This window comes from Mustela lutreola, chromosome 1, assembly GCF_030435805.1.
Source record: "Mustela lutreola isolate mMusLut2 chromosome 1, mMusLut2.pri, whole genome shotgun sequence".
In the NCBI taxonomy this organism is placed as follows: Eukaryota; Metazoa; Chordata; class Mammalia; order Carnivora; family Mustelidae; genus Mustela; species Mustela lutreola.
Genome location: NC_081290.1, coordinates 196,468,245 through 196,493,711, shown reverse-complemented (window position 1 = coordinate 196,493,711; position 25,467 = coordinate 196,468,245). Strand labels below are relative to the sequence as shown.

At 51.0% G+C, this 25,467-nt stretch overlaps 1 protein-coding gene across 1 annotated transcript; it reads right to left on the bottom strand.

Moving 5' to 3' along the window:
- Positions 1-284: 284 nt before the first annotated feature.
- On the bottom strand, positions 285-10,576 carry VSIG10L2 (V-set and immunoglobulin domain containing 10 like 2). Its single transcript, XM_059173325.1, has 12 exons — positions 10,486-10,576; positions 8,685-9,035; positions 8,171-8,446; positions 6,059-6,334; positions 5,278-5,526; positions 4,099-4,359; positions 2,493-2,783; positions 1,820-2,116; positions 1,019-1,141; positions 685-709; positions 523-575; positions 285-382 (listed from the first exon to the last, which is right to left on the bottom strand). Exons 1-12 carry the CDS (start codon positions 10,574-10,576, stop codon positions 285-287), a joined length of 2,391 nt encoding a protein of 796 aa, XP_059029308.1.
- Positions 10,577-25,467: the final 14,891 nt, after the last annotated feature.

The window sequence follows — 25,467 nt, the reverse complement described above, 5'->3', positions numbered from 1 at the left end:
CGTGCCCAGAACCACCCTTCTCACACGGCCTTGGACACCTGGTCATTTTTTCTCCAGTTATGTGTCTTCCTCATCCTTCCGTCTCTCCCTTCCACAAGCTGGGCCAGGCTGTCTCTTGTAACCAGGTCACTGAGAGGTGCTGCACTGAGCCTTGTCCTTGCTACGAAGGCGGGAAGGGGGAGCCGGTGTCTTAGCCATCTTGGTCTTAAAATCAAGTGTGACAGGGGGATCTTTCCAACTCCCACCTGTGTCCTCTGTGCATATTTGGGGCCCATCCTGGGACCTCATGGTGTTGCGGTCACAGTGATGGTGACGTTAACTGGGGCATCCGTGAGTTCTTGTGCAGGATCTGAACCTGGGTTGGTGGGTGGCGGTTCAATGCCTACAGGCACAAGCAAAGGAGACAGACGCCGCGGAGGTGTCCCTGATTGTTCTCAGGACCAGAGACAGCATTGTGCATGAAACTCAGAACTGCCGTCCTTACATATAAGTAATCTATCTTTGGGATGAAATCATGCTTACCGGCCTCTGCCTCCAGGCCTTCCCTTGAATCCCCGTATTGGTGGCTTTGCTCCCTGAGGGCAGAGTGGGAGAGTGAAGTTAGTGACCACTACACTTCCACGGCCTTCCCTTCCAGGTAGAAGACAATCCCAACCCTCAGAATGACTGGGGTTCTACACTCACATGGGAAACAGCAACTGACCAAGGCCTGTAGGAGGGAAAGAAAGTGCATAACTTGAGCAACCCAGCATAGGTTCCGGGAAAAAAAAAAAACCCTCCCTTTCTAGATAGACTCTGTCCTAGAGACCCCAGAACATAGAGGGGGTGGCCCCAGATGCCTAAGTTTGGGAGTTGGAGTCCAGATGGACAGTTAGTACTGGGGAGAGGACAGAGTTAAGGAAAACCTGAGGTACCTTGCCCAGGGCAGGGAGGGGAGGGGTCTGCATCTCTCCTTAAATAGGTCTAGACCTGGCCCCCCATGGAGTCAAGCAGCCTTGCCCTTGAGCTTCCCACTCACAGGGGAAAGTCTCCGGGTGCCGGGCAGCATACTGGAACACCAGCAAGGAGGCCACCGTTGCCACCACCACTCCTGTACCCGCTGCACCCAGCACTGCTGGATAGGCGCTGAAGGGGGGGTCCGCTAAGAGTCAAGAGCGCTGGTTACATGGCTTTGGATCCATTGCTGAACTTGACAACAAAGGCTACGAGGGCAGCAAGCAGGCAATGCCCCGTGGTGGATAATCAAAAGCAAGACTGGACCCCCAGAATACAGAGGTCAATTCGTTCCCAAAGAAAGAGGTGCTCTCTGCATGCCTCGACCTCTAGAGCTTTCGCGTCCCAGCCATGCCCCCCATTTCTGCCATAGAAGGCAGAGGCCAATTGTCTTGGCAGCTTGGGGGTGAAGGGAAGGACACCACGAAATCTGGAGTTCCCAGAATGGAGAGAGAGCCGCAGGAAGCTGAGAGCCCACCTGTACCCTGGGAGGTGAGACTGAGGCACAGAGTTGGGCCCCTCCTCTTACTGAATCACCAGCACCCTGCACCCCACCCCATCCACACTTCGGATTCAAGCTGAACTGTGGCTCCTACCCCCAGGCCCAGGGCCTCCAGGGCCTCCCAGGGAGAGATGGGAAAGACAGCAGCGGACGTGACCTGAGGGGAGGGTGGAGAAGAGGAAAGACAGGGGGATGGAGGCACTGGGGGGGAAGGAGCCAAAGGAATGGAGTCAGGGATGCCCTGCGAGGAAGAAGAGGAACCTGGGTTTGGGGTTCGATCTTGGGGAGAAAGGGTAAGTGCCTCTATGGCCGTGGCCTCAGCACCTGGTGTCTTCACCTCGGAGGGGTGTCCAGCCGTGTGGTGATTCAAAGCCAGGACGCGGAAGGCATAGCGGACACCTGGGTCCAAGCCGCCCAGTTTCCGGCCCCGGCTCTCAGGCTCGATGTCCCTGGCCGCCGTCTCCCAGGCCCCGGCTCCCGGGCTTGGGACGCTGGCCCTCCGCTGCACCAGGAAGCCCGTCAGGTTCCCGGGGCCCTCGACGGCCCAGCGCAGCTGCACCTCTCTCCGGTGCCTCCCATAGGTCAAGCGGCGGATGGTGACGTTGGGAGGAGCTGGGTATCCTGGGGGAGGAGGCGGGACACACGCAGGCACCTGAACCCCTTCAACCACAAGGTGTGCGTGTACCTGGGCACCCAGCTTTGTTCTCTTTTTGTGGAGAGACAGCCAGTAGCGTGGCACCACATTGGAGCGTGCCCTTCTGGTCTGTGTCACCCTGGTTTCCTCATCTACAAACTGAGCGAAAGGTGATTGCGACACCAAGGGGAACCGCTGGCCTGCATTCAGGAGCGCATCGCAGTCGGGTTCACACAAGTCCATTTGGGGCCCGCGCTGGGGAGCGCACGTGTCCAAATTTGGAAGCAGAGGATTCCTGTGCCTTCCCCTCTAGGGGGCCCCTGCCCCCTCGCCACACACAAGCGCCCGCTACACCTGACTCACTCTGGACCTCCAGCAGGACGCTCCGACTGCTGCTGCCCAGGGCGTTGCGTGCCACGCACCGGTAGGCGCCCCGGTGGCGGGTGGGGTCGGCATCCCGGATGCGAAGGTGGAGCTGGGCGCCCTTGGGGTGCAGCGTGAATCCGGAGGTGCCGCCTTCCACCTGCCGTCGCTGGGGACCCAGCCATAGGAGACGGGCAGGCGGCATGCCCCCCAGGAGGGAGCAGCCCAGCCAGGCCTCTCCTCCTTCCAGAACAGACACTCGGGACTGAGCCACTGACAGTTGCGGGGCTTCTGCAGAACAGAGAGAGTCAGGCTGGGAAGGGTCTGTTGCACCCGGGCTAGTGAGAAGGCTGGGCAGTGAGGGGCTGGCTAGCCCTGGAGGGGATAAGGAGGGGAAGAGAGCCAGGAGACAGGGCCAACGGAGTTGAGAGTGAAGCTTGTCTCCGGCTAGTCTGCCGCCTCTTCCAGGCTCCAATTCTATGCCAGCATCCTACCACCATCTGCTCCAAGATTTCCTGACAGTAACTGTGTGCCTCCATGCCCCTCAGCTACCCCGCTCCAGTCTCAGCTCCTAAAGGTGGGGCCCCGGCCTTACTCACCTCTGTATTAACCGCCTCCCTCCCAGCACCTGCCAGTGAGGCCCCCTTCTCCCTAGTGGCCCACCAGTTCCTTGCCCCAGGCACAGGGCTGGGCCCAGAGCAGGTGCTTAGTTTTTATGTACTGAGTCCTAAACACCCAGCGTTTCGGGTGTCCGTGAATCTCCTGGGGTGGAATTTCCAGCCCGGAGACTGAGTAATAAGGGAGGGAAATATTCCCAGGGGAGGGTCTCCTGAGAGCGCCCAGAGACCAAGATATGAATTATTTTGTGAGAACTATTATATGTGCCTGTTCCTCTGTGTGCTTTTCCCACATTTTTCACTTTAATACTTAACTCTTTTGTTTTTTTTCTTGATTTGGCAATAAATAGGACTGGCGGGGGGCCAGATGAAGACAGAAAGAAAGCAGACCCAGAACCCGTAGAGGCAGTGAGAGAAGTAGAGACCTCCGATGCCTGAAACATGGATGCAAGGCAGGAATATAATCAGGCATCTCTCATGCAAATTAATGCAAATGAGGGAGACAGATTCCCTGGCCAGCCAGACGGGAGCTGTCCAACAGCCACAGCTCAGCCCCATGTGACTGTTGAACCCTCGCAATGTGGCTGGCCCACACCTACATGTGCTGTAACTAATTACACCAGATTCTGAGGACAGTAAACTAGGATACCTCATTCATAATTTTTTAAATTATTATACATTGAGATAATCATATATTGGATATATTAAGTTCAATAAAACGTTTCTCTTGTTTCTTTTTGCTTTTTCACATGTGGCTACTAGAACATTTAAAATTCTATATATGGCTCTCATTGCATTTTTATTGGACAACACAGACCAAGACCAAACACCCTGATTTTATGGATCAAAAACACTTGAGTCCCTGAGAGATGAACTGGCCCAGACTTACTTTGCATTCCAGCACAGACAGCCCCCAGGGCCCCTCCTCCTGATTCCAAAGGGGCTGCTCTCGCACCTCGGCCAGAACCAAGCCACAAGCCTTGACTCACCCAGCTGGAGTCGGCAGTGGGGGTCAGGGACCCTGAGTGGGTGAGTGCCCCGGCAGGTGAACTCTTGGCCAGCCAGGTCTTCCTGGGCCTGTAGGAGGTGGACAGCCAGCGAGGGGCTGCTGCCATCCAGCGGCTGCTGTAGCCCATCCAGCCAGCTCAGCAGGGCAGGGGGCTGGCCTCCAGGCCACTCACAGCTCAGCATGATGAACTGGTCTTCGACTGTGGCTGTGGTCCAGCAAGTGGGGCTCTGGAGGGGATCCCCTGGACAGGGAATAATGGCTCAGCATGGCTGTCTGTACAGGAGGACAAAGGGCTTTGTAGCCCTACCTCTTCCTTCTTCCCTCTTTCCCTCCCTCTCTCCCTTCCTTCCTCCCTTTTTCTTTCCTTCCTTTAGATTTTATTTATTTACTTGTTTCAGAAAAAGAGAGAGTGCGCACAAGGAGGAAGGGCAGAGGGAGAGGGAGAGACTCTCAAGCAGACTCCCCACTGAGCACAGAGCCCGATGTAGGGCTCAGATCTCATGACCCTGCCATCATGACCTGAGCTGAAACCAAGAGTCAGATGCTTAACTGAGCCACCCAGGTGCCCCTCCTTCCTTCACTTATTGCCTTACTCACTCACTCATTCATTCATTCATTCACAGTTACAGAGGGCTGACCATGTGCTGGAGCAATCATGGGAACAGACACCAAGCAATTATAATATACTTTGATGAATGCAGGTTTGATGAGTACAGGTACAAAGACAAACTCTCTGGGGCTTCAGGCAGAAGGACTTTAAAGACAGGATGGTATCTGAACTTCATCTTGGGTGGTGGGTAGAAGTTTTCAAGGCAGAGAGAAAGCTAAAGGCTCATTTCAAGAGCAACATGCAAGAGGGCGGTAGTAATCTAAGGTCAATGACAGTCTGCTGCCGCTGGAGGCTGAGAAACAGGCAGGTGCCGCAGGGTTCCAAGCCCAAACTGCAGAGGACACAGAAGAGTGGTGGAGACCTGGCTGGCAGGGAGAGCAGTTGGGAAGGAGGTCTGAGCTGAGTGCTGCCCACCTCCTTGTTCATGGCAAATCTTGAAGTCTGTGATCTGGAGCCCCGCCCCAGATCCTAGGGCTCCTCGAGGGCGCTTCCCCGGCCCCTGCCCACACCTGGATCATCAGCGCCCTGCTGTGTCCTGAGTCCACTCACACAGCGTGATCCTGCAGAAGGCAGGCAGTGCCAGGGCTGGGTGCTGGCCAGCACAGACGAAAACACTGCCGTTGGGGAGCTGGGCGGCGGGCTGACTCCAGGTGACGTTGTTGAGGGCGGTAGGGCCAGCTCCCTGGGGCCCTTCCCACTGCAGCTGGGCAGCTGGAAGCCCCCCAGGCCAGGTGCAGACCAAAGTCACAGCCCCGAGGGTTGGGAGCACAGCACAGGAGGGCTGCCCCTCAGGGGGATCTGGGTGGAGAAGTGGGTGAGGATGGGCTGGACAGATGTTGCTGCTGGAACACTGTGGTCCCCAGGCCCAGCTGGGGGCCTGGTGGCCACAAGGCGAGGGTAGGAGAAGTAGGGAGAATTGGGTGGGTGGGGGAAGATGGATTCCTCTGAGGGGTTGGTGAGCAAAGAGCTGGACTCTCAGGTCAGGAGGCAGGAGCTGAGGGGGTGAGTAAGAGTTCGGAGCCCCTGAGGAATCCTAGGGGCCCTTGGAAGTCCCCAGCTTCCCCTAGGTTCCCCATTGCCCAGTTTCTCCTTTTTGCTGCCGTGTTTGCCTCATGGTCATTTCTCTACCCTTCTCTGTGCCTCAGTTCAGTCCCCAAAGCTGTGGGAAGAATCACTTGGGGAACAAGGTCCAAATAGGGTCAGGGGTTTCCCCTCTCCCTGTCCCTTCCCACAGGTTTCACAGCCTCTCCCCTGCTCAGCAGCCCCATCTGGCCCCATCTGGCTCCCCCGCAGGGCACGAGGCTATGGCAGCCCTTACCCACACACTCACAGTAGATGGTGAGCCTGGCGCTGGCCTGGGTACGTGTGTCCAGGCGGCTGTTGCGGGCCAGGCAGGTGTACAGGCCTGTGTGGGCACGTGTGGCACTAGCGATGGTGTAGACAGGCCCGGTGTGGACCTGAGTGTGGTCACGGAGCCACACGTAGTGACTTGGGGGGTTGGATCCCGCTAGGCAGCTCAAGGTCACCTCTTCCCTCTCCTTGGCCCAGAAACCCTCCTCGCTGAAGCCCAGTGGCTCCACGGAGATCACAGGATTGTCCGGACCATCTGGCGGGCAAGGAAGACTTGTCTCATCTCCCTGGTCTTTTTTCCTTCACTCACTTGTATAATCTTGGTTGCATTGATCGTCCAACGAGCCTGTGTTATGTGCCCACTCTGTCAACCAGTGGGCGAAGGGCCCTAAGTCCAGTCAAATGTAGGTGCTCAGGGTCCATGGAGGCAAGCTCCCTAGGCTGTGGGAGATTTCCCAGAGGGACTGAGGGAGGGGGACAGCAAGAGCTGGCTAGGTAGGAGAAAGGTAGGGCACCAACCTTCCCGGTTCAGCCAGGATCGAGGGGCTTCCTGGGACTGGGACGCTTGGCCCCTCTAGACTGGAGAGGGCAGAACACAGGGTATGACGATGCCCCGACCATGATCCCAGAGCCAGCCATTCTCACTTCTTTGGGTCACTGCCTTCCCTTCTTTCCCATCTTTCTGACTCCCAGAAAGGACTGTATCGTCTGCCTGCTATTCTTCTCCTCTGTCTTTCCCAAGAACTGCTCGCCTGTCTCCTCCATGATCTTGAGTTTGCAATCCCACGAACCACCACCCACAAGACAGGACAGCATGAGTCCTGGTTTTTTAAATCCTTTAGATCAGCATTGTCCAACAGATCCACAGATCTTTTTAAATTGTCCAATTTTAAATTTCCAAATCTTAAAAAAGGAAAAATGGCTAATCCCAACCAAGCAAAACAGCATCAATGGATTGTAATAATTTTAATAATATTTTGTATTTAACCCAATACACCCAGAAAATTATTTCATGTGTAATCAGTTATAAAAACTATTGATGAGCTATTTGGGGTTTTGGTTTTTTGTTTTTATTTTTGTTTGTTTGTTTGTTTTGACTCAGTCTTCAAAATCCAGTGTGCCTTCGGTAGACTGAGCACACCTGTTTTGTTCAGGCAAATCTGCAGGGCTCGAGCCCCGTGAATGGCAGCCATGTTGGACAGTGTGGCTCTAGACCGTCCTAGTCTTCTTCCTTTCACACAAACTTCTAATTCCATTTTTAAATTACTTTTTTTAATTGCAAAATTTCATTAGTTTTATTTGTTCTCTTTACTGAAAGGACTACTCTGGTCATTTGTTCACTTTTGTATTGGTTGTATTGTATTGTCTGTATTAGGTTCTTCACTTTTGTATTAGGTTCTCCCTCATTGCTTATTTTGGAGCTCCTTGTGAGTTCTGAAAAGTAGTCCTTTGTTTGCTCTTCATGTGCTTTATTTTCTTTAATTTTTATTCATTTATTTGAGAGATAGAGCAGGAGAAGGGGAAGGGGCAGAGGGGGAAGCAGACTCCCCACTGAGCAGGGAACCTGACATTGGGCTCGATCCCGAGACCCTGGGATCATGACCTGAGCCGAAAGCAGACGCCCAACCAACTGAGCCCCCCAGGCACCTGTGCTTTAAAGACAGACTTCCGATTTCTACTTTGAGGCTCTCAACCGTTGACTTGGGACCAACTTGCTGCCCTCTCTGTCCACTGTGTCCCTCCTTCTAGTTTCCCCAGGGTCCAGTTGGTCCCTGTGAGACCTTCAGGCTCAACTCAAAGGCTGGCTCCTCAGGCCACCCCTTTTACTCTAATTATGGGTAAAATTGTGACGCCGAATGTATGTGCATTTACCTGGGAAGGGAGGCTCAAGACCTGGAAAAGGCTAGAACTCCTGTAGTAGATCCATGTCTGATAGGGGGAGTGGGGGGGCCCACAGTGCCCTGAGGCTCTCACTATTGGAGCTGCTCAGCGGGCTGGGTGCTGCTGGGGGGGCCCTAAGGCATGTCAGGAAGCAGGGTGCAGAAGGGAGGGGAGGTGCCAGCCCTGACCACGCACCCCCCATGTGACTCACAGATGACATCAAGGAAGGCGCCATCACTGCTCAGCCGGCTGACGGTGTTGTGGGCACTGCATATGTACCAGCCCAGGTGTGTCCTGTTGACTGGGTCTAGCCGAAGCCACCGCTCCGTCACCTCCACCAGCTCCTCCTCCTGGCCTTGAGGTGCCCGATGTTGCCAGGCGAATGTCACAGGCTCAGTGCCCTCCCGGACTGCACATGTGGCCACCACGGAGGTCCCCTCCACGGGGGACAGGTCACTCAGCCTCACCCGAGGCTTTGATACAGGCACTGGCCAGAGGAAGGAGAGGCCCTGCATTTGTTATCTCGGACCCAGGACTGGCTGGGGGTTTGGTGTGCCCACAGGGCCCTGGCCCTCCCTTCCTTCAAGCCCAGGTTTTCTCACTCCCCGGAGGCAAGGTCCTATGGCACCCGGGCCCAGCCCAAGGCAATGGGAGGCACATGCAAGTAGAGGCAAAGCAGCACACAAGGCCACTCGGGTCAGACCTGTCCCAGTTTGGCCTCTCACCCAGCACGGCCAGCGCGACGTAGGAGTAGGTGGTGTGCAGCTGGCCCCCGGCCGCGTGCAGGGCCTGGCACAGGAAGTGGCCTCGGGCCCCCTCCCGCAGCTCCCGAAGCACCAGGCTGCTGTTCCGTAAACTAACGGCCCCCAGAGCCGAGGCCCCGGCCTCCACCTTGGACTCCGCCCCGTTAGTGACAGCCACAGGCCGGGGCGTCAGCAAGCCCAGGGGAGTGAAGCTCCAGAAGACCACGAGAGGAGCCAGTCCGGAGCCACAGGCCAGCTCCACGGAGCCACCCCGCACTCCTTGGATGGACGTGGCCTCTTCATCAGGGCCTCGGTGGGTTGGGTGGGGCGGCCCTACGGACAGAGCAGCAATGCAGGATGTCTGCGCTGGCCTGGGCTCTCCTGCTTCCCCTCCTTGGGCCCCTTGTCCTCCTTCCTGGAGTGGGTTTGAGCGAGCTCCAGAGTTTCTTCTCTAGCTGTGCTGTGGGAGCCGGCGGCCAGGGGATCCTTGACCAAGATCAGCGAACAGACTGGAGCCGAGGCTCCCATCCCCCCGTGCCATCAGACCATTGCAGAAGCTTGATAAAAATATATACTCTGGGGCCTCATCCCAGACCACAGAGTCAGCATCCCCAGGGCGTCAGGGCCCAGGAATCTGTATTTTCAAAACAAACATCCAGAAGTTGATCTGATGATCAGCCCAAGATTGGGAGATCTGCATGGCCACCGGCAATTCAGGCTCGGGGGTGGGGGGTGTCTCTGCATAAAGATTCCAGGGGGAGTCCAGACCCACTGCAGCAAGGGGAAGATGACAGCAGCCTGCTGGCAGCCCAGCCAGCATGCAGCTGTCAGCCGCTAATTATGAGGTGCCTGTCCCCATACCATGCACCAGGGTTATATGGACAAATGAGTCACCCCACCCCTGCTCTTGGGGAGCTTTTAGTCTATGCTGTTCTTTTCTCCTCAGGACCTAGCATGGAACCGCGGCATGTGCCTGAGCCCCATGTTTTCCTGTCCCCCGTGGTCTGGTAGCTTTAACGTGCTGAGTTTCAGCACACACGGATGACGGTAAGTGCCTCAGATGACAAGGCATGGGAGTGATTCACATTAGCTTCCATTTGTTGAATGCGTTTGTGCGAAGTCCTGCACATGCATTACTTGTTGACCTTAACTATCACGGTAATCACATCCCCCAGAGACTCTGAGCATGAAGTCACTTCGTCTCGAACCACACGGTAGGTGGTCGAGCTGGGAGTGGAGCCTGACTGCCCATCTCAGGCTCTCCTCCACTGCTCCCAGCTCCTCCGGAGAGAGAAGGGAAGACAGGCATGGAGCTGGAGAGCGAGGGCAAAGTTCTGCTATTCCATAGATCAAGAAGCATAATCCTTAACACAGAAGCTTCTTCTTCCCACTGTGCTGGACCAAGCTGCCAGCATCTCTCAGCTAGACCGCTGGTCTCCCAAGTGCTCTCGGCAACCTGAAGACCATTCACTTTGGAGGGAACGTTGGGAAGCCCAGATCTATGTTGCACCATGCTTACTACCTGACAGTCACCGACAGGGTGACCCCAGCTTTGGGAGGGTAACTCAGTGGGCTCTCTGTGCCCTGGCCCCGCCTCCCCCGCCTGGCACAGAGCAGTGGCTCAGGGCATCCTGGCTAAGCCCTAGCGGATAAAGAAAGCTGATGGACTTCATTGAATGGCCGTGTAAGCGTTAAAGGGAGATCCCGAAGAAGGCAGCGGGAGAAAAGGCAGGATGTGAGTGGGGAATGGTCCACCGGGCGGGGTGGCCAGAGCATCACTCACCTGAGGCCCCTACAAGCAGAAGGCAAAGGGCTGTCAGCAACAGGAAGCTGAGCGGTCTGTGCAGAGCCCTCGGACCTCTCCATGGCCTCATCTCCCTGGGTGGCTGTCCACCTGGGGCTCTTGCCTGACACTCGGGTGCTCTCTCTCCAGAGCAAAAGCCTGGCCCCGGAAGGACTGGGGGTCTGGCTCGGGTTGCCAACCTCAGCCTTCTGCCACCCTTTCCCTGCTCTCCTGTTACCCTTGCTGGCCCAATGACAAGTGAATTATTTACCAGATGATTCACTCCATCCATAATGCAGAGTTGGGGAGGGCAAGACCTGGCTGGGACAGATCTAAGGGACACGCCCTGAGCTCCCTGAATTTTCATCTTAATGATAGTATAAAATGAGGCACAGAGCATAGAGTTGAAAAAGGCCCTAGTCTCAGTGAGTCCAACCACCTGCCCAGAGTGCAGTCCTCCAGACCTCAGGGGCGAGGAGATTCAAACACACCTTCAAATGCCCTTCCTCCCCCCTTGTGTTTTGCTCATGTTTTATTGGGAGAAACTGGTAGAGGGTGGAAGAAGCTCGGGGGTCAAACAGAAAGTCAGGGTTTGACTGACCAACAGTGAACTCAGGAAATTTCTGAACCTGAGTTTTCATTTCTTTGCAGATAAGTAGGGATAATAATACCTTCTTTCCTGTAACGATTATTGTGGGTATTAAGTGAAAACCTTTTATTAGCCTAGGGGAACCTTCTTGGGTGCTCGTAATGTCCTCTTTCTTGCCTTAGGTAGAGGTTAAAGTTCATCAAACTGTGTAATTTTGTTGTGTAAACTTTTACGTGTGTTTGATAAAATTCCTTATCTCTCTCTCTGGCACAGACACATGTACACTTGCACACATGCACGCACACACTCGGGCAAACAGTGCCCAGAATGTAGCTGGCATGCCGTCCATTGTGTCCCCAGTCAGAGCTGATCTACGAGGCACAGACCCTTGATACTGGAATGGAGACCAGCTGTCCCATAGCCCTGGCCATCTCTGATAGACAACCTGACATGAGGTCAATTTTCCATCCTCTGGTGTTGGGTGTAGGTGAGAGTCCCAGACCCCAGTGAGATGGGGGATCTTATATCTGGTGTCAGGTTCATCAGGGCTCAGCTGGGACAGGAGCTGTCAGAGCTGAGCACCTCACAGGCTCCTCCTGGGCCCAGAGCGGCCCACCGAGGCTCTCTCGGCTTCTCCCTTGTCCTAGGATAGTGGATGACCCCTGTCCCATTCTCATTCAATCACGGCCAAGGCTCTTCCATGCCAACTCCCTGTTCCCGCCTAACTTGACTTTGAGCAGAATGGCAGGTCGTCCCTGGGATTTAGGCTCCCATGTAAGGGAGACTCTGGAAGGGAGAGTCAGGGAATAAGGTGTATTAGGATTCCCAGAGAAATAGAACTGGTAGGATGTGTGTGTAGAGAGAGATTTACTGTCAGATCTGCAGTTAGCAAGCTGGAGACCCAGCAGGGCTTATGATGTAAGTTCTAGTCTGAAGACTGGCAGGCTTTAGACCAAGAAGAGCTGATGCTTCAGCCCAGGTCCAAGACTGATGTCTCAGCTCAAAGCAATCAAGCAGGAGGAGTTCTCTCTTATTTGGGGGAGGTCAACTTTTTGTTCTGTCCAGGCCTTCAACTGATTGGATGAGGCCCACCTACATGGTGTGGTTGGGTGGGGGCGGGGGGGACAATATGCTTTAATCAGTCCATCTATTCAAATGTTCATCTCATCTAGAAACACCTTCACACATACACTCAGAATAATGTTTGGCCAAATATCTGGCCACCCCGTGGCCCAGTGAAGTTGACACATAAAATTAAAGATTTTCCCCCCACCCCACGAGGGCAGAGCTGCGGTCCTGTCTGGAAGGGAAGAAGAGGCATGGCCAGAATGGGAGAGCAGGTCCAGGTCTCCTGTCTCTGATGCTGTGGGAGCTCAGGGGCCAAGAGACGCAAGGTCTTCCATAAGACAAGAAAGTACAGTGGTCAGAACATAGCTTTGCCTCTCCATTATTATGTGATCTTAGCATGTAACTTATCCCCTCTATGCCTCTGTTTCCTCCTTTCTATAATTGTTTTCCTGAGAAGAGTAAATGAAGTGACACATACATAGCACCTGTCTATTAAAATTATTTATGCACCTTGACCTGAAGAATATCAATAATTAATTCAACAAACATTTCGTAATCATCTGCTACGTGCAATGAACCATGTTGTATACGGCAGGACATCTCTCTTTCTCCCTTATTCTCCTTTCTGTAGAGTATTGGCCAAGCCAGGGTACCCTGGCTCTGTGCTTTGCTCTAGGCATGCTCAGTGTCTAGGCCCAGGGGCAGGTGAGGCTGTAGGCTCCCCGGGTTTGGGTGCCTACTTCCCATCCTCCCCTCTTGCTCAGGTGGATACAGGCCCCCTCATGGTGGGGCTTCCATCGACAGCCTACCTGGGTCCCAAGGCTCACATCAACTCCTGCCTCATTGCTTTGGGAGATCCTGGAGGGAAGAAGAGGGGGTGGTGTGCAATTAGGAAAGACGAGAGAACAACCCTAGAGCGTTGTCTCAGCTCAGCTCAGCTCAGGAGAGAAGAGGTTACAAGGATGGACGTGGGGACCCAGCCTCTGGAGCTGTTTGAATGGAAATTGTGGAGAACCACACTGAGGGCTCTGAATGGGTGAGGTCTGAGGCCTTCTGGAAAGATCGCCCTTCAGCCCTCCTGTTGACCAGCATTGGGTGGGCACCGCAGTAGCCACGTGACCCTGGGCATACAACACGTCCTGAGCTTCCTCATCCTCATCTTTCAAGTGGGCGTAACACTGATGACACCTTCAAGCTGTTGGACAGATAAGACGTGACCACACATATCCAGCATCTTGTAAGCCCCAGCACATTGTGTACACTCAGCAAATGTTCATTCTTGCCCTCTTTCTGTGTACGGTGAACTGGAATCTGCTTCCCTCATACAATCTCTGGGTTGAGTTCTTTCACCGAAACTTGGCAAAACAATTCATAATCTTCTTCCAAATGAAAGTCATTCGAAAATTGAAACAGCATGTCCAGTCCTTTCATTCTCTACCGGAATAATAATACAAGATACCATTTCTCTCTGAGCGTGTGCTGTGTTCTCCACACTCCATACAAAAACACTGCATTGCACATTTTGCCAACAGGCTTGGACTTCCTCCGTTTCCCCCCGCACTCCTTGTAGCTCCATCCCTCTGGGCATTCTCCAGCTGGTCCCCACCTAAGACTGTCCCCTTGGGGCTGGCCAGGGGCCCATGGAACCACTAGGCCTCTCTGACAAGGCCCCAAATCTCTCTCAGTTACACCGTTTTGGAGTTTTGTTCATCCGTCCAGTTAACATTTACTTCTGTGTCCCTGAGTCCTCACTCAGGCCCGCGAGGAAGTCTGGACAGAAACTTCACATTCTGAGAGGAAATGACGGCTCCGTGGGGCTCCCCAGGTCTTTTGAGGAGGTAGTTGTCCGGCAACAATGAGTGCTCAGGTTTCCTGGCCTTTGCCTCCCTTTTGGGCAAACTTTAGCCTCACGGTGGACAGCGGTGCGTCATGTTTCTCCAGCCTCTTGTGACCATTTTGCATCCTGGTTCTGAAACCTCCAGCTTTTGGGGGAGCAGAAGGTGGAAGATGGGGACAGCTGGACTGGAGCAGAGGAGGCAGAGGTTCCTGGAAATTAATGGCTTTTCCATATGTGTCCATGTGTGCCTCATCAGAGGCCAACCAGAGGCCCTCGGGAACCCGGGCAGGAGATGAGCCGAGGGCTGGAGAGGAAATGGGCCAGAGGCTCCGCAGCTGACATGGCTCCCGCTGTGTTCCTGGCTGAGAGGAGGAGGGGGAGGGCAAGAGGGACAGAGGGCCCGGCAGGGGTCACTGCTTAGTCACTTGGTTAACTGCTCTTTGGAGACCAGAGAAGAAAAGAATGAGGCCCTAGATAGAGGGGTGAAGAAAGGGAGACCAACAGACCATAGGGGGCAGACAGGGGAGGCAGGGGAAGCTGAAGTTGAGGTTACCAATGGTGGCTAGACGCCTCGCTGGGGCATGGGAAAGAGGCCTGGTTTCCATGCCAGTGTTGCCTCCTAGCTGACCCTCCTTCCATCTGCTTTGCCATGGAAGAGGAGACCTGCACAGCCAGCCCCCTAGCACCACTGCAGGCAGGATACCCCATTGCTCCGGGCCTCTGTTTCCAGATCTGTTAAAAACGGGGTTGTCACATTGGCCCAGGGGCTTCTCAGGGCTGTTGTAAGAGCTGGAGGAGTGGGTGCGCAGAGGGGAGTTGCAAAGCAGAAACCATTGTGCAAATATGGGGGTGTGGAAAGAGCAGAGCTTGGAGGCAGGTCAGCGTTCAGATCCCGGCTTTGTGGCCCGCCACCCGAGGGAACCCCAGGCACGTTCCTTCTCCACTCCAGGTCTCAGGTCTTCCCTGTAAATGAGACTGATTCTTGATGCAACAACACTAGAAAAAGGTTATTCATTCTGTTTTGTGAGATAATGGTTTTGCCATGATGTAAGACATCATTTTCTTAATACTGAAACACTTGGGGATGAGATGTCATGGTGTCTTATGTTTGCCCTACAAGACTTCTGCAAAAATGGATGAAGCTTCAGCCAAGTCTTAGGTTCTGCATTGCCTCAAGGATGTTTGTAGAGCAGACACCACAGGGGCTTCAAACCCTAGTTCACATTTTTTATTTTTTGAGAAGCATGAAGTCACTGAAAACTTGTGTTAGGTGTTCCCCGTGGAAGTGGTAAGGACTAAGGAGCATGCCTCTAGTGGCAGTTGAAGAGACTTTCCTGAGTTTGGGGACAGGTAGGAGGTCCCTTGGTCCCTGGAAGAGGATGAACCTCTAGAGGCCAGGCCCGTGACCCACAAGGGCAGAGAAATGGAAAGTCCCTCCAAGCTCAGCCAGTGAAAAGGTCGGCAGCAACCACGATGGACCCCGGGTTAGCAGTGTCTCCCTGTTTTTGGTACTTTGTACAGAAGCCTCAAAGATTCTGGTGGGGATCTGGGGTGGGGGCAGGGTCCCAGGAATGGTGACAGCTTTATTTGAATTTAATAGAGCGAGATTCACACCCACTTCACTGCCATTATTATTGTTATTATTATTATGTTCCCGCTGTTACGATTATGAAATAGACTGGAGCTGGGGCCGTGACACGAGGCGTCAGTGTGTGCTGCTCCCTGTTGCAGTGACAGGAACTTAGGAATGGCTGAAGCTCCTCCCCAGGAAAGGTTCCAAGCTCTTCCCCGCCCGCAGCTAGCAATGGGGCTCCCACCATGCCTGGAGTCACGGGGCGGGGGACAGGTTTCCGTGGCTCAGGGCCTGGTTGGAGAACTCGGCCTTGTCTGGACCCAGTAGGTATCTGTCTGGACAAGGCCAGTGGAGCTGGCCAGGCACCGGGGGTCCGTGGAGGAAGCCAGGGCCCAAGGAAACGCTTGCCTCTCTCTCCATCTGCAGGCCTGGTCAGCTCCCCTCTTCCGCTCCCAAGCCCTGCCCCCCAAACCTGGCGAGGTTCTCCAAGTTCCCTGGCTGGGGAGCAGGAAGGAGTAGGGAGTTTCCAGAATGTCTCCGTAGAGCTCCAGAGGGAGGCTTGCAAACTGGAAATTGTCAGCCGTTTCCTTGACAACCAGCAGCCAAATAATTCTGCGAATGGAGGAGGGAGGGGAGTTCCCTGTGGGGCGGCCAAGAGAAGCAGCCCTCAACCCCCAGAAAACTTCCATTCCCCATTACCTAGCTCAGTTGGGGTCCAGTCAGGAGATAGAAATCACACCAGTCAGCTGGAAAAAGGATAAAGAATTGATATACGCTTGTTATGAGGTAACAAGAGAATGCTCAAGTGTCCTGGGGAAACCAGATGAAGAGGTTGCAGCCACTAGCCCTTAGACCTTTGAGGAGGGACCCAGAACTCTACGGAGGAGGCTCTGCATGGGAAAGAAGGACCCTAGGGGCTTGCGCCCAGACCTCTGAGGAAGGGGCTCCTGGAGCAGGGCTGTGGGGCTCGTGGGGGATGGTGAAGCCGTGAGCGTTGGAGAGGCTGCAATCATTCGGCTGCTACTTTGGGACGGGCCTGCTGCTGGAGGTGGCCAGGCTTCTTCTTACAGGGAGCACTCAGGCACAAAGGGAACAAACGTGCTCACCCTTCCTCTTCTAGCCAGCAAGCCTCCCTCTAGTGGCTTGGTCGCAAGGATCAAAAAAGGAACAGCAGGCAAAGCAGAAATGGGATTCTCAGGGCCTGAGGCCACCTTTGCAAAGCAGTGAATCGAGGATAGGAATGGAACTGAGAAGCCAGAACCTTAAATTATTATTAGTCACGGAAGCATGGGAAATTCTGGTCTTCTAGCCCCAGCTTTACTGAAAAGAGCAGGACATATAGTAGGTGCTCATCTAATATCCTCTGGCTTCACTGTGGTTGGTTCCTGAAAGCATATGTGAGCAGGCTTTCCTGGACTTACTCTGGTTTGTCTTGAAAAGTTACTGATATTCACAAGCTTTGACGGCTGGAAAGGACTTGTGTAATGATAACGATGAAAACAGTGAAATATTTAGGTAAGAGCCGCCTGAGGAACACTGACTGAAAATCACTGTGATCAAATCATACACTAAGGGTAAAGGACAAAATAAATGGATCCAGGGAACAGAAATAGAACCAAGTCCAGAAATCTACCCCAGCACATATGATAATATACAATAAAAGTGGGGAAAAGGATGATTTATTTAATAAATTATGTAGGCACCCCTGGCTCCCTAAAAAAAAAGGAACAAGCTTCATCTCTGTACCTCACAAGTTACTGAAACTAAATTTTAAATAGATGAAAGATTTTAAATTTATTTAAATTTACACACGTAAAACAGTTTATGTGTTGTTCTCCATATTTAAACAATTTCATGGGGAAATATTTAAAACAATTTTAAACACTGTTTGAAGCAATTTAACGAGGAAAACATTAGAAGAATATTTATACAATGTCTGATTTGAAGAGATTTTTCTAAACAAGACAGAAAATCCAGAAGCCAGAGAGGAAAAGATAGATGTATATCTTTTTTAAATTTTCAAAGGATTCAAAGATCACATGGAGTAAAAAGACAAATTACAGACTGGAGACAACATTTCAGGATCTACTAGCAATAGAGAGTTGGTAGCGGTAACACACAAAGAGCTCCTCCACACGATGAAAAAGAGAAATAAGTCAGCAGGAAAATGGACAAAACATACAAATATGATGCATCTATATTTCTGTTGTAAACAGCCAATGCATTTAGGGAAAAGCACACAATCTCGGCAATAGTTAGAGAAATGTACACTTTAAAAACGTGGTGTCTGAGTGGCACAGCTGGTTAAGCACCTGACTCCAGCTCAGGTCATGATCCCAGGGTCCTGGGGTCGAGCCCTGCATCAGGCTCCCTGCTCACCGGGGAGTCTGCTGCTCCCTCTCCCTCTGCCCCTGCTCATGCTCTCTCATGTGCTCTCTCTCTCTCTCTCAAATAAATAAATAAAATCTTTAAAAAAATAAAATAAAAGCATGATACCACTTTTCCTTCATCAGAATAGCAAAACTTACAGAGTGAGGAGGGTCAGGGCTGGTGGAGATGTAGGGGAAGCAGCAGTAACAGCTGTGAATATGGGGATTACCCAGACTTCTGGAAAAGGGATTTGGATGAAACCTAAAAGTACGTAACTTTCTGACCCAGCCACTTCATTTCTGGTAATTTATCCTATAGAAAAATAAATAAATACATACAAAGATACGGGCAGCAAACTCCAGTATGTATGGATATACATAAAAATTTTTGATAGCATTTTCCTTTTGCTGGGGCGAAAATACTAGTAGTGGTTGAATGATAGACGTATGTCCCTATACTGTAATGTTATGCAACTACCAAAGAGAGTAAATTACAAAGATAAATACTGTACAATTCTACTTTAGAGACCTCCAAAGTAGTCAAACTCATAGAGACAGAAAGAAAAGGGGTTCGGAGGCTCGAGTGGCTCAGTCGGTTAAGCGTCTGCCTTCAGCTCAGGTCATGATCCCGGGGTCCTGGGATCGAGCCCTGCGTTGGTTTCCTGCCATTCCCCCTGCTTGTGTTCTCTCTCTGTCTCTGACAATTACATATATAAAATCTTGAGAAAGAGAGAAAGGAAGGGAGGAAAGGAGGAAGAAAGGAAGGAAGGAAGAAAGAAAGAAAGGAAACAGTGGCTACCAGGGGCTGGGTGGAAGGAGGAATGGGGAGTTGTTGAAAGTACAGAGTTTCCGTTTTACAAGGTAAATTCTGGAGTTCCATTGCATGGCAACGTGAATATCCTTAACATTAGTGAACTGTACACTTAAAAGTGGTTAAGGTGGTAAATTTTGTATATATTTTACCACAATTTAAGAAAAAGAGTACATTAGAGAGATTTTCACGATGTTAAGTGAGAAAAGCAGCTTGCAGGGAAATCTAGGTGGGATCTGTGAAATAAATGACATATTCACATAAATATGAATAAATGTCTAGTGGGCAACCCAGACCTCTCCCGCGTGACCCGAGTCCTCTGATTCCAGAGTGCTCTCCGTCCTCCCCAAAGCCTAGGATCCAGCAGGAGCTGGCATTGAACTAGGCTCCCCAGCTTTCTCAGCCTTCTGGTTCCAAAGCACCCTTTGGACTCCCGCCCTGGTGTTTCCCGATTTCAACCCTCCTCCCGAAAACACCAGGTCCCCATGGGCTCTGACACTGCCAGCTAAGGCCCACAGCTGTTTCCAATATTCTGCACAAACTTTATTGAAATGAGAAGCCCCGTTTATCATCCCTCAGGCCCCGGCTCCTCCAGATTAGGTACGTATGACCTGACCTGTCAGCAGGGCCTGAGCCAGCAATCAAAGAAGAGATTGTTCTGAGCCAGGAGGTAAGGGGGCAGACGCCTAGGGAGCTGAAAAGACCCTCGAGGGGTTTCTGACCAGCCAGGGGTGGATGGGGTATATTCCCAAGCCGAGGGGAGGAGGGGAGGGCAGGGCTGGGTAAATTCTTTAAGGGCCACTGCTCTGCTTGTCTTTTGTGGCCGTGTCTTCTCTCTCTAGCCTCCACGCCTCTTCCAAAAGATATATCTTAGAGCAAGATGATCTCCCCATTACCAAGCTTCGAACTCAGCCCCAATTTCTCTTTCCTTTCACCTCTGAGCTATACCAGGAAACCCCTCCAGGCACAATAAAAAACTCTACTCCTCCTAGAGCTGCAGAATCATCAACCCTCAAATACTGAAAGTAGAGAATACTTTAAGTCTCAGCTCCCTCTCAATGTTGAAAATCCCTCCACCGGGCCAGGCTGGTTGAGACCTGAACCTTCTAAGCCATGTGGTCCAATAAGATAGTCCCTAGCTGTGTGTAGCTATTTAAAAATAAATCTTGGGGCACCTGGGTGGCTCAGTGGGTTAAAGCCTCTGCCTTCAGCTCGGGTCGTGATCACAGGGTCCTGGTATCGAACTCCACATCAGGCTCTCTGCTCTGTGAGGACCCTGCTTCCTCCTCTCCTCTCTGACTGCGTCTCTGTGATCTCTATCAAATAAATAAATAAAATCTCTAAAAAAAAAATCTCACATCCGGGTATACATCCAAAAAAAGTGAACTCAGTTCTATCTGTACCTTCATGTTTACTGCAGACTGAGTCACAATAGCCAAGATATGGGAACAACTACCAGTCCACCGAGGGATGAATGCATAAAGGAGAGGCAGTCTAAATATATAACAGAATATTTCTCAGCCATAAAAAAGTAAATCTGGTCATTTATGACAACACGGATGAATCCGGAGGGCATTATGCTAAACGAAATAAGCCAGAGAAAGACGAATACTGTTTGGCTTTGGTGGAATCTTATATGTGGAATCTATAAAAAGGAGGCGGGGGGAGTCCAACTCAGAAACAGTGTAGAATAGTGGTTGCTTGGAGCTGGCCAGTGAGATAAATAGAAAGATATTGACCAAAGCGTTCAACCTTTCAGTTATAAGATGAATATGTTCTGAGGAGCTTGTGTACAGCATGGCGACTATAGTTAATAATGTTGTATTATATACTTGAAATGTGCTGAGAGTAGTTCTTAAGAGTCCTCACCAAAAAAATAAATATATAAAACAAAAAAAACTCAAAAAACAAAAGATACCTATGTGAGATGATGAATATGTTAATTAACTTGTTCACAGTGATCATTTCACAATGTATACTTAGATCAGATCATCACATTCACTTTAAATATATACAACTTTTTGGGTCAATTACACCTCAATAAAACTAGGGGGGAAATGAGCTCAAACTAAAAATTCAGTTTCTTGGTCACACTCGCCACATTTCAAGTGCTCAGTTAGCCACATGTGTCAGACAATGTGTTGAGGAAGGTGCAGAATCTTAGATCTTCCCCTAGGTGCGAGCTAACAAGTTAATCTGCCGGTTTCACAAATGCTGGCAGAAGACAAAGGGCTTTCTTATTTACAGCAACTTCGGAAGCCAGAGTATCAGCATTTTCTTGCTCTGGTTTCCTAAGCTCTGGTTCTCACGAAGAGGGCCACCTGATACTTGTACACACAGTGGGTAGCAATACAAGAGAGGAAACCCCAGGTTCAGGAACCCGAATATTTTATAATGTGCAGGAACCCAACTGGTTGTTTTTTTTCACCCCCTCTGGAGGAAGACATTATCTCTACTGTTCACGACTGTCGGCTACACAAATGTTCTTGAAAATTGTCCAGAAAAAGGTAATCATTCTGAAAAATGTGCAGAAATGCAAAAGACCCATGGAGAACTATCTCTCAGCACCATGCTGATATTGAACATCTCCATCCCTGTAGAGAGTTCTGCCAGATGGAACTGCTCTAAACCATGGGGAGCTAGCTGCTTTCCTAGGTCCTACTTGTCAGTTCTGAATATGGACCAGAGGAGTCAGAGAGAAATGAGCCAGCATTATAACTTTCACGTTGTCTTCCTTGATGTGGGTGTTGGTTGATATCATATTGCTTGTTTTTCTTAACTAAGCTGTGAAAGGGTCGGAATTAACATCTGTGTATTATGTTAACATCCCAGGGCTGTCATGTGCTCTGCGCTCATGAGGACACTGTGAGAGCAAAGGAGACCCAACCAGAATGTTCCCGAGTGGTCTAACACTCCAGGGTAGTGGTTCCCAGACTTCAGGGAGCTCGGGAATCACCTGGAAGGTTTGAGAAAAGGCTGGCTGAGCTCCATTCCTAGAGCTTCAGATTCAGGATGTCTGTGGTAAGGTCTGAGAATCTGCATTTCTGAAACATTTTCAGAGGATGCTGATGCTGCCAGCCTCACACCACGCCATGAGAGCCACTGCCCTCATGGGATGAGAGCACTCTGGACAGCAGCCAAGGTAATGCCTGTGGGACGATTTTTTTCTCATGCATATTTGCATTTTAATGCATGTTGGAAAAATATAACCAGCACACATCAAACTAGTTCCATTTTAAAGGAAAAACAAATCAATTTAAGGATATATTTACACATACAAATCACAATCTGTCAGCTTCCACATTTATAAAATGGCATTATTATGTTCCCATGGGAGTTTCCCAGGACTTGTGAAGATCTCCTGCCTTCCTTCCTCCCTCACCTCCCTTCCTCTGGAGGAAGGCACAATCCCCACACCCTTATGGTCTCCTTACAGTCTAGGGGACACATGCTGCCACCTTTAAACATCAAGAAATTGTTAGGGGTTATTATAGTCCCAGGTTCCCAGCCTAAGACAGAAACCACCCTTCCCTCTGGCTGAAGCCCGAGGACTCTAGAAGGAAGAACAAGTCCTAGCATCGGGGAGAGTGGAGAGTCACTGCAGTGGTTTCCCAGAAGGCCCATCCTGGGCCCTCCACCTAGCCAGCTGCCCTCTGCCTGGGACTAAGCAGCACCACACTTCCTTTGGGGGCAGCTGCCTGGAGTTAATAACAAAGCATCCTGAGCCCCAACCTGTGTAAAGGGATGGACCTGAGCCTAGCCTGGAGGATGCATCCAAGGCAGAATCCATGTAAGGCCTTGTCTCAACAGGCCCAGTCTTAACCGTCATAGGGCCGCAGGAATGACAAAATAGGACTTAAGGGAAACAAATACTCTTGTGACCATTAGCACGAATAAACCCCTCTCTGGGAGCCCCTTCAAGGAACTCTGGTCAAACCAATGGGTCTTGCTTCTGTCTGAAGGGCCGCTAATGGGGGAGACAAGACGGGCAGAGAGGCAGCTTTATAAGTGAACCCCTAAATTCAGGCTTTTGGCTGAGCCCTGTGGGCTTCGAGTGGTGTTTCCATCACACCATTCATTCCACAGGTCTTTCTGCTCCCTGCCCTCCTCGTTTTAATGATCTCAGACAGACATAAAAACGGCTGAGCTCAGCACAAGTGACTGAGACATGAACGTTGCCTCAGGGTCCCCATGGACCCCAGCTGGGTACCATGCCGCCCTCAGTTCCATTTTGACAGGATAAAGTGAACTCATTTATTCAGTTGTTTTAAGTGAGCTCACACTAGGCAGTGCCAGAGAACAGAGACATAAATCTTTCCCAGCACATGGAGTCATTGCCAAACACCTTGGATAAAACTTTCTGCTTGTTCAAGACAGTTTTTCCTCCCCTCTAGAAATGAGGAGGGAAAAGCACTAAAAATTGAAGGGAATGGAGGGAGGGTGTTAGCAGATTCTGGGAATGACAAACTTGTCAACGCTTTGGCCTAATAAAAATTCTTCCAGTAAGAAAGGCAGACTTTTAACGCAGAGATTTTCCTTCGTCTTTCGGTGGGTATGGAGGGTGTCTCTGGTCATTGGGTCTGGCTGCGGGTTAACCCTAGATGAGGAACGAAGGATTTTCTGACATCTCTAAAGGCTGCATCTTCACCCTTCAGACAGGGGGTACAGCCTCAGATGCTTCCAGACGAGAGCAAACCCAAGCAGGTTGTTTGAAAACCCCCCAGCCGGAAAGAAAGCATACCTGGGGAGGACAGTCACCCAGAGAAAAAACAGTGAGTGGTGCGGCCTAACTAATCCTTTTTGGGTGCAGGATGACCCACTTTTGTTTTTCCGGTTCACTAAAATATTTCTTTTACAGTTTTTATTCTTTGCAAACATTCTAAAGCTACACACATGTAGAAGAAAGTCCTGGGGCATCTGGGTGGCTCAGTGGGTTAAGCCTCTGTCTTTGGCTCAGGTCATGATCCCAGAGTCCAGGGATTGAGCCCCACATAAGGCTCTCTGCTCGGCGGGGAGCCTGCTTCCCGGCCCCTCTCTGCCTACTTGCGACCTCACTCTCTCTGTGTCAAATAAATAAATAAAATCTTTAAAAAGAAGAAGAAGAAGAAGAAAGTCCCATAACCTTACCATCACCATAATGTATCCAATGGCTTTGTGTTTCTTGTCTATACACATTGAAAGCACAATGGTCACCAGGAGTCTAGCCCCCCCCACCCCCAACTCACTTTTTTTTTTTTCCCAGCCAAGAATTCCCACATAGATCTAAAACTTTCCCATATAGTTCTAAAACTTCGCTACTCAAGGTGAGGTCTGCAAACAGCACAGGCACCATCCAGACCTGCTTTTCAGAGAGCTGCAGATTCTCTGGGGGATTTCTGTTTGCCCCACAGGCTGAGACGGGGTGCACACAAACGCATCAGCTAGGACAGAACTCTTCTCTACACTGGGACTGCATGGTTCCACCCTGAGCCCCTTCTTTCCATTGGCATGGAACACCTGTGAGGGCTTGGCCCTCGGTCGGGTGCTGGGATCCATAAGACCCATGAGAAGGGTCTCCGTCTTCCTGCCCCAGGATCTAGCAGAGGTGAAGCAGGAATGGCACTGTGGGGTCTTCCACCAACGCGGGCCAGAGGTGAAGAGGGTTTTACAACTGGATGAATCCTCAGGGGCCAAGGCCATGGCAGGGGAAGTGGCTTTGCCCTGGCACAGAATGGGCTAACAATATTCCAGGTATCAGACGGAGTATGCAGGTATCCTGACCTCCGCAGGGTACACCGGTCTCCCTCGCCTGGACTCCCTTTCTGGCAGACAAGTCAGCATGTAGGCCTGCATGGTCCAGCCCAGGTACAGCCCAGGGAGTCCTCCCAACACCTGTGCTCTCCAGAAATCCCAGCCTCCCGGCCTAGGCCATGCCCGGTCCGTCTGTGATTGCACTCCTAGCATGCTTCTGCACATTGAGACAGAAAGCCATAAAAATGCACCTGTTTTTTACCTAATACTCAAACTGAACATCTCCTGCCCCAAGAAATAATGCAAAATAATGGGCAAGAATTTCACTGCATTACTTATAATTACAATATGTTGAAAAACTGGACACCACATAAATGTTCAACAAAGCTAGGAATATGCACTGTGATATATTCACTGGACAGAATAGTCTGGTCAATTATCATTTTTAATAATCCCAAAGACTATGCAGCGATAGGAAAAAACATTTGAATGTTTCAAGTAAAGATTAACTACAAGTAGTCATACTAAGATGGAAAGGACTACATCAAGATAATTGTTGTGATGAATTAATGGTTTTATTGGTATTTTTCCCCCTACTACTTTTATTTGCTGTTTTATTGCTTTTATAATATAAATATTAAGTGAAAAGTAATCCACATTCTGCGTGGGTTGATGAAAATGGGCACAGAGAGTTTGTCACATGGGGAACAGGCCAGTGGATCTGCAAGTTAAGACAGGTTAGAACTTAATCACTCCATTTTCTTTTCCTTTCTGGAAAACAGTCTTCCTCTGTGCAAGGCTTCTATGGCTCATGGTCTTCCATGTGTGTAGCTCTGCTGTGTGCAGTCATGGAAACATGGTATTTTAGAATGGACAGGGCCTCTGAGATCATCATATTCCAAACTCCCAGCTAATTCAAGCACAAGAAGTACAGTCTCCATTGCAAGTGACCGTAATGGAGGCTTCTGATCGATTGAACAGTCGTCTCATGAATGGGGAGCTCAC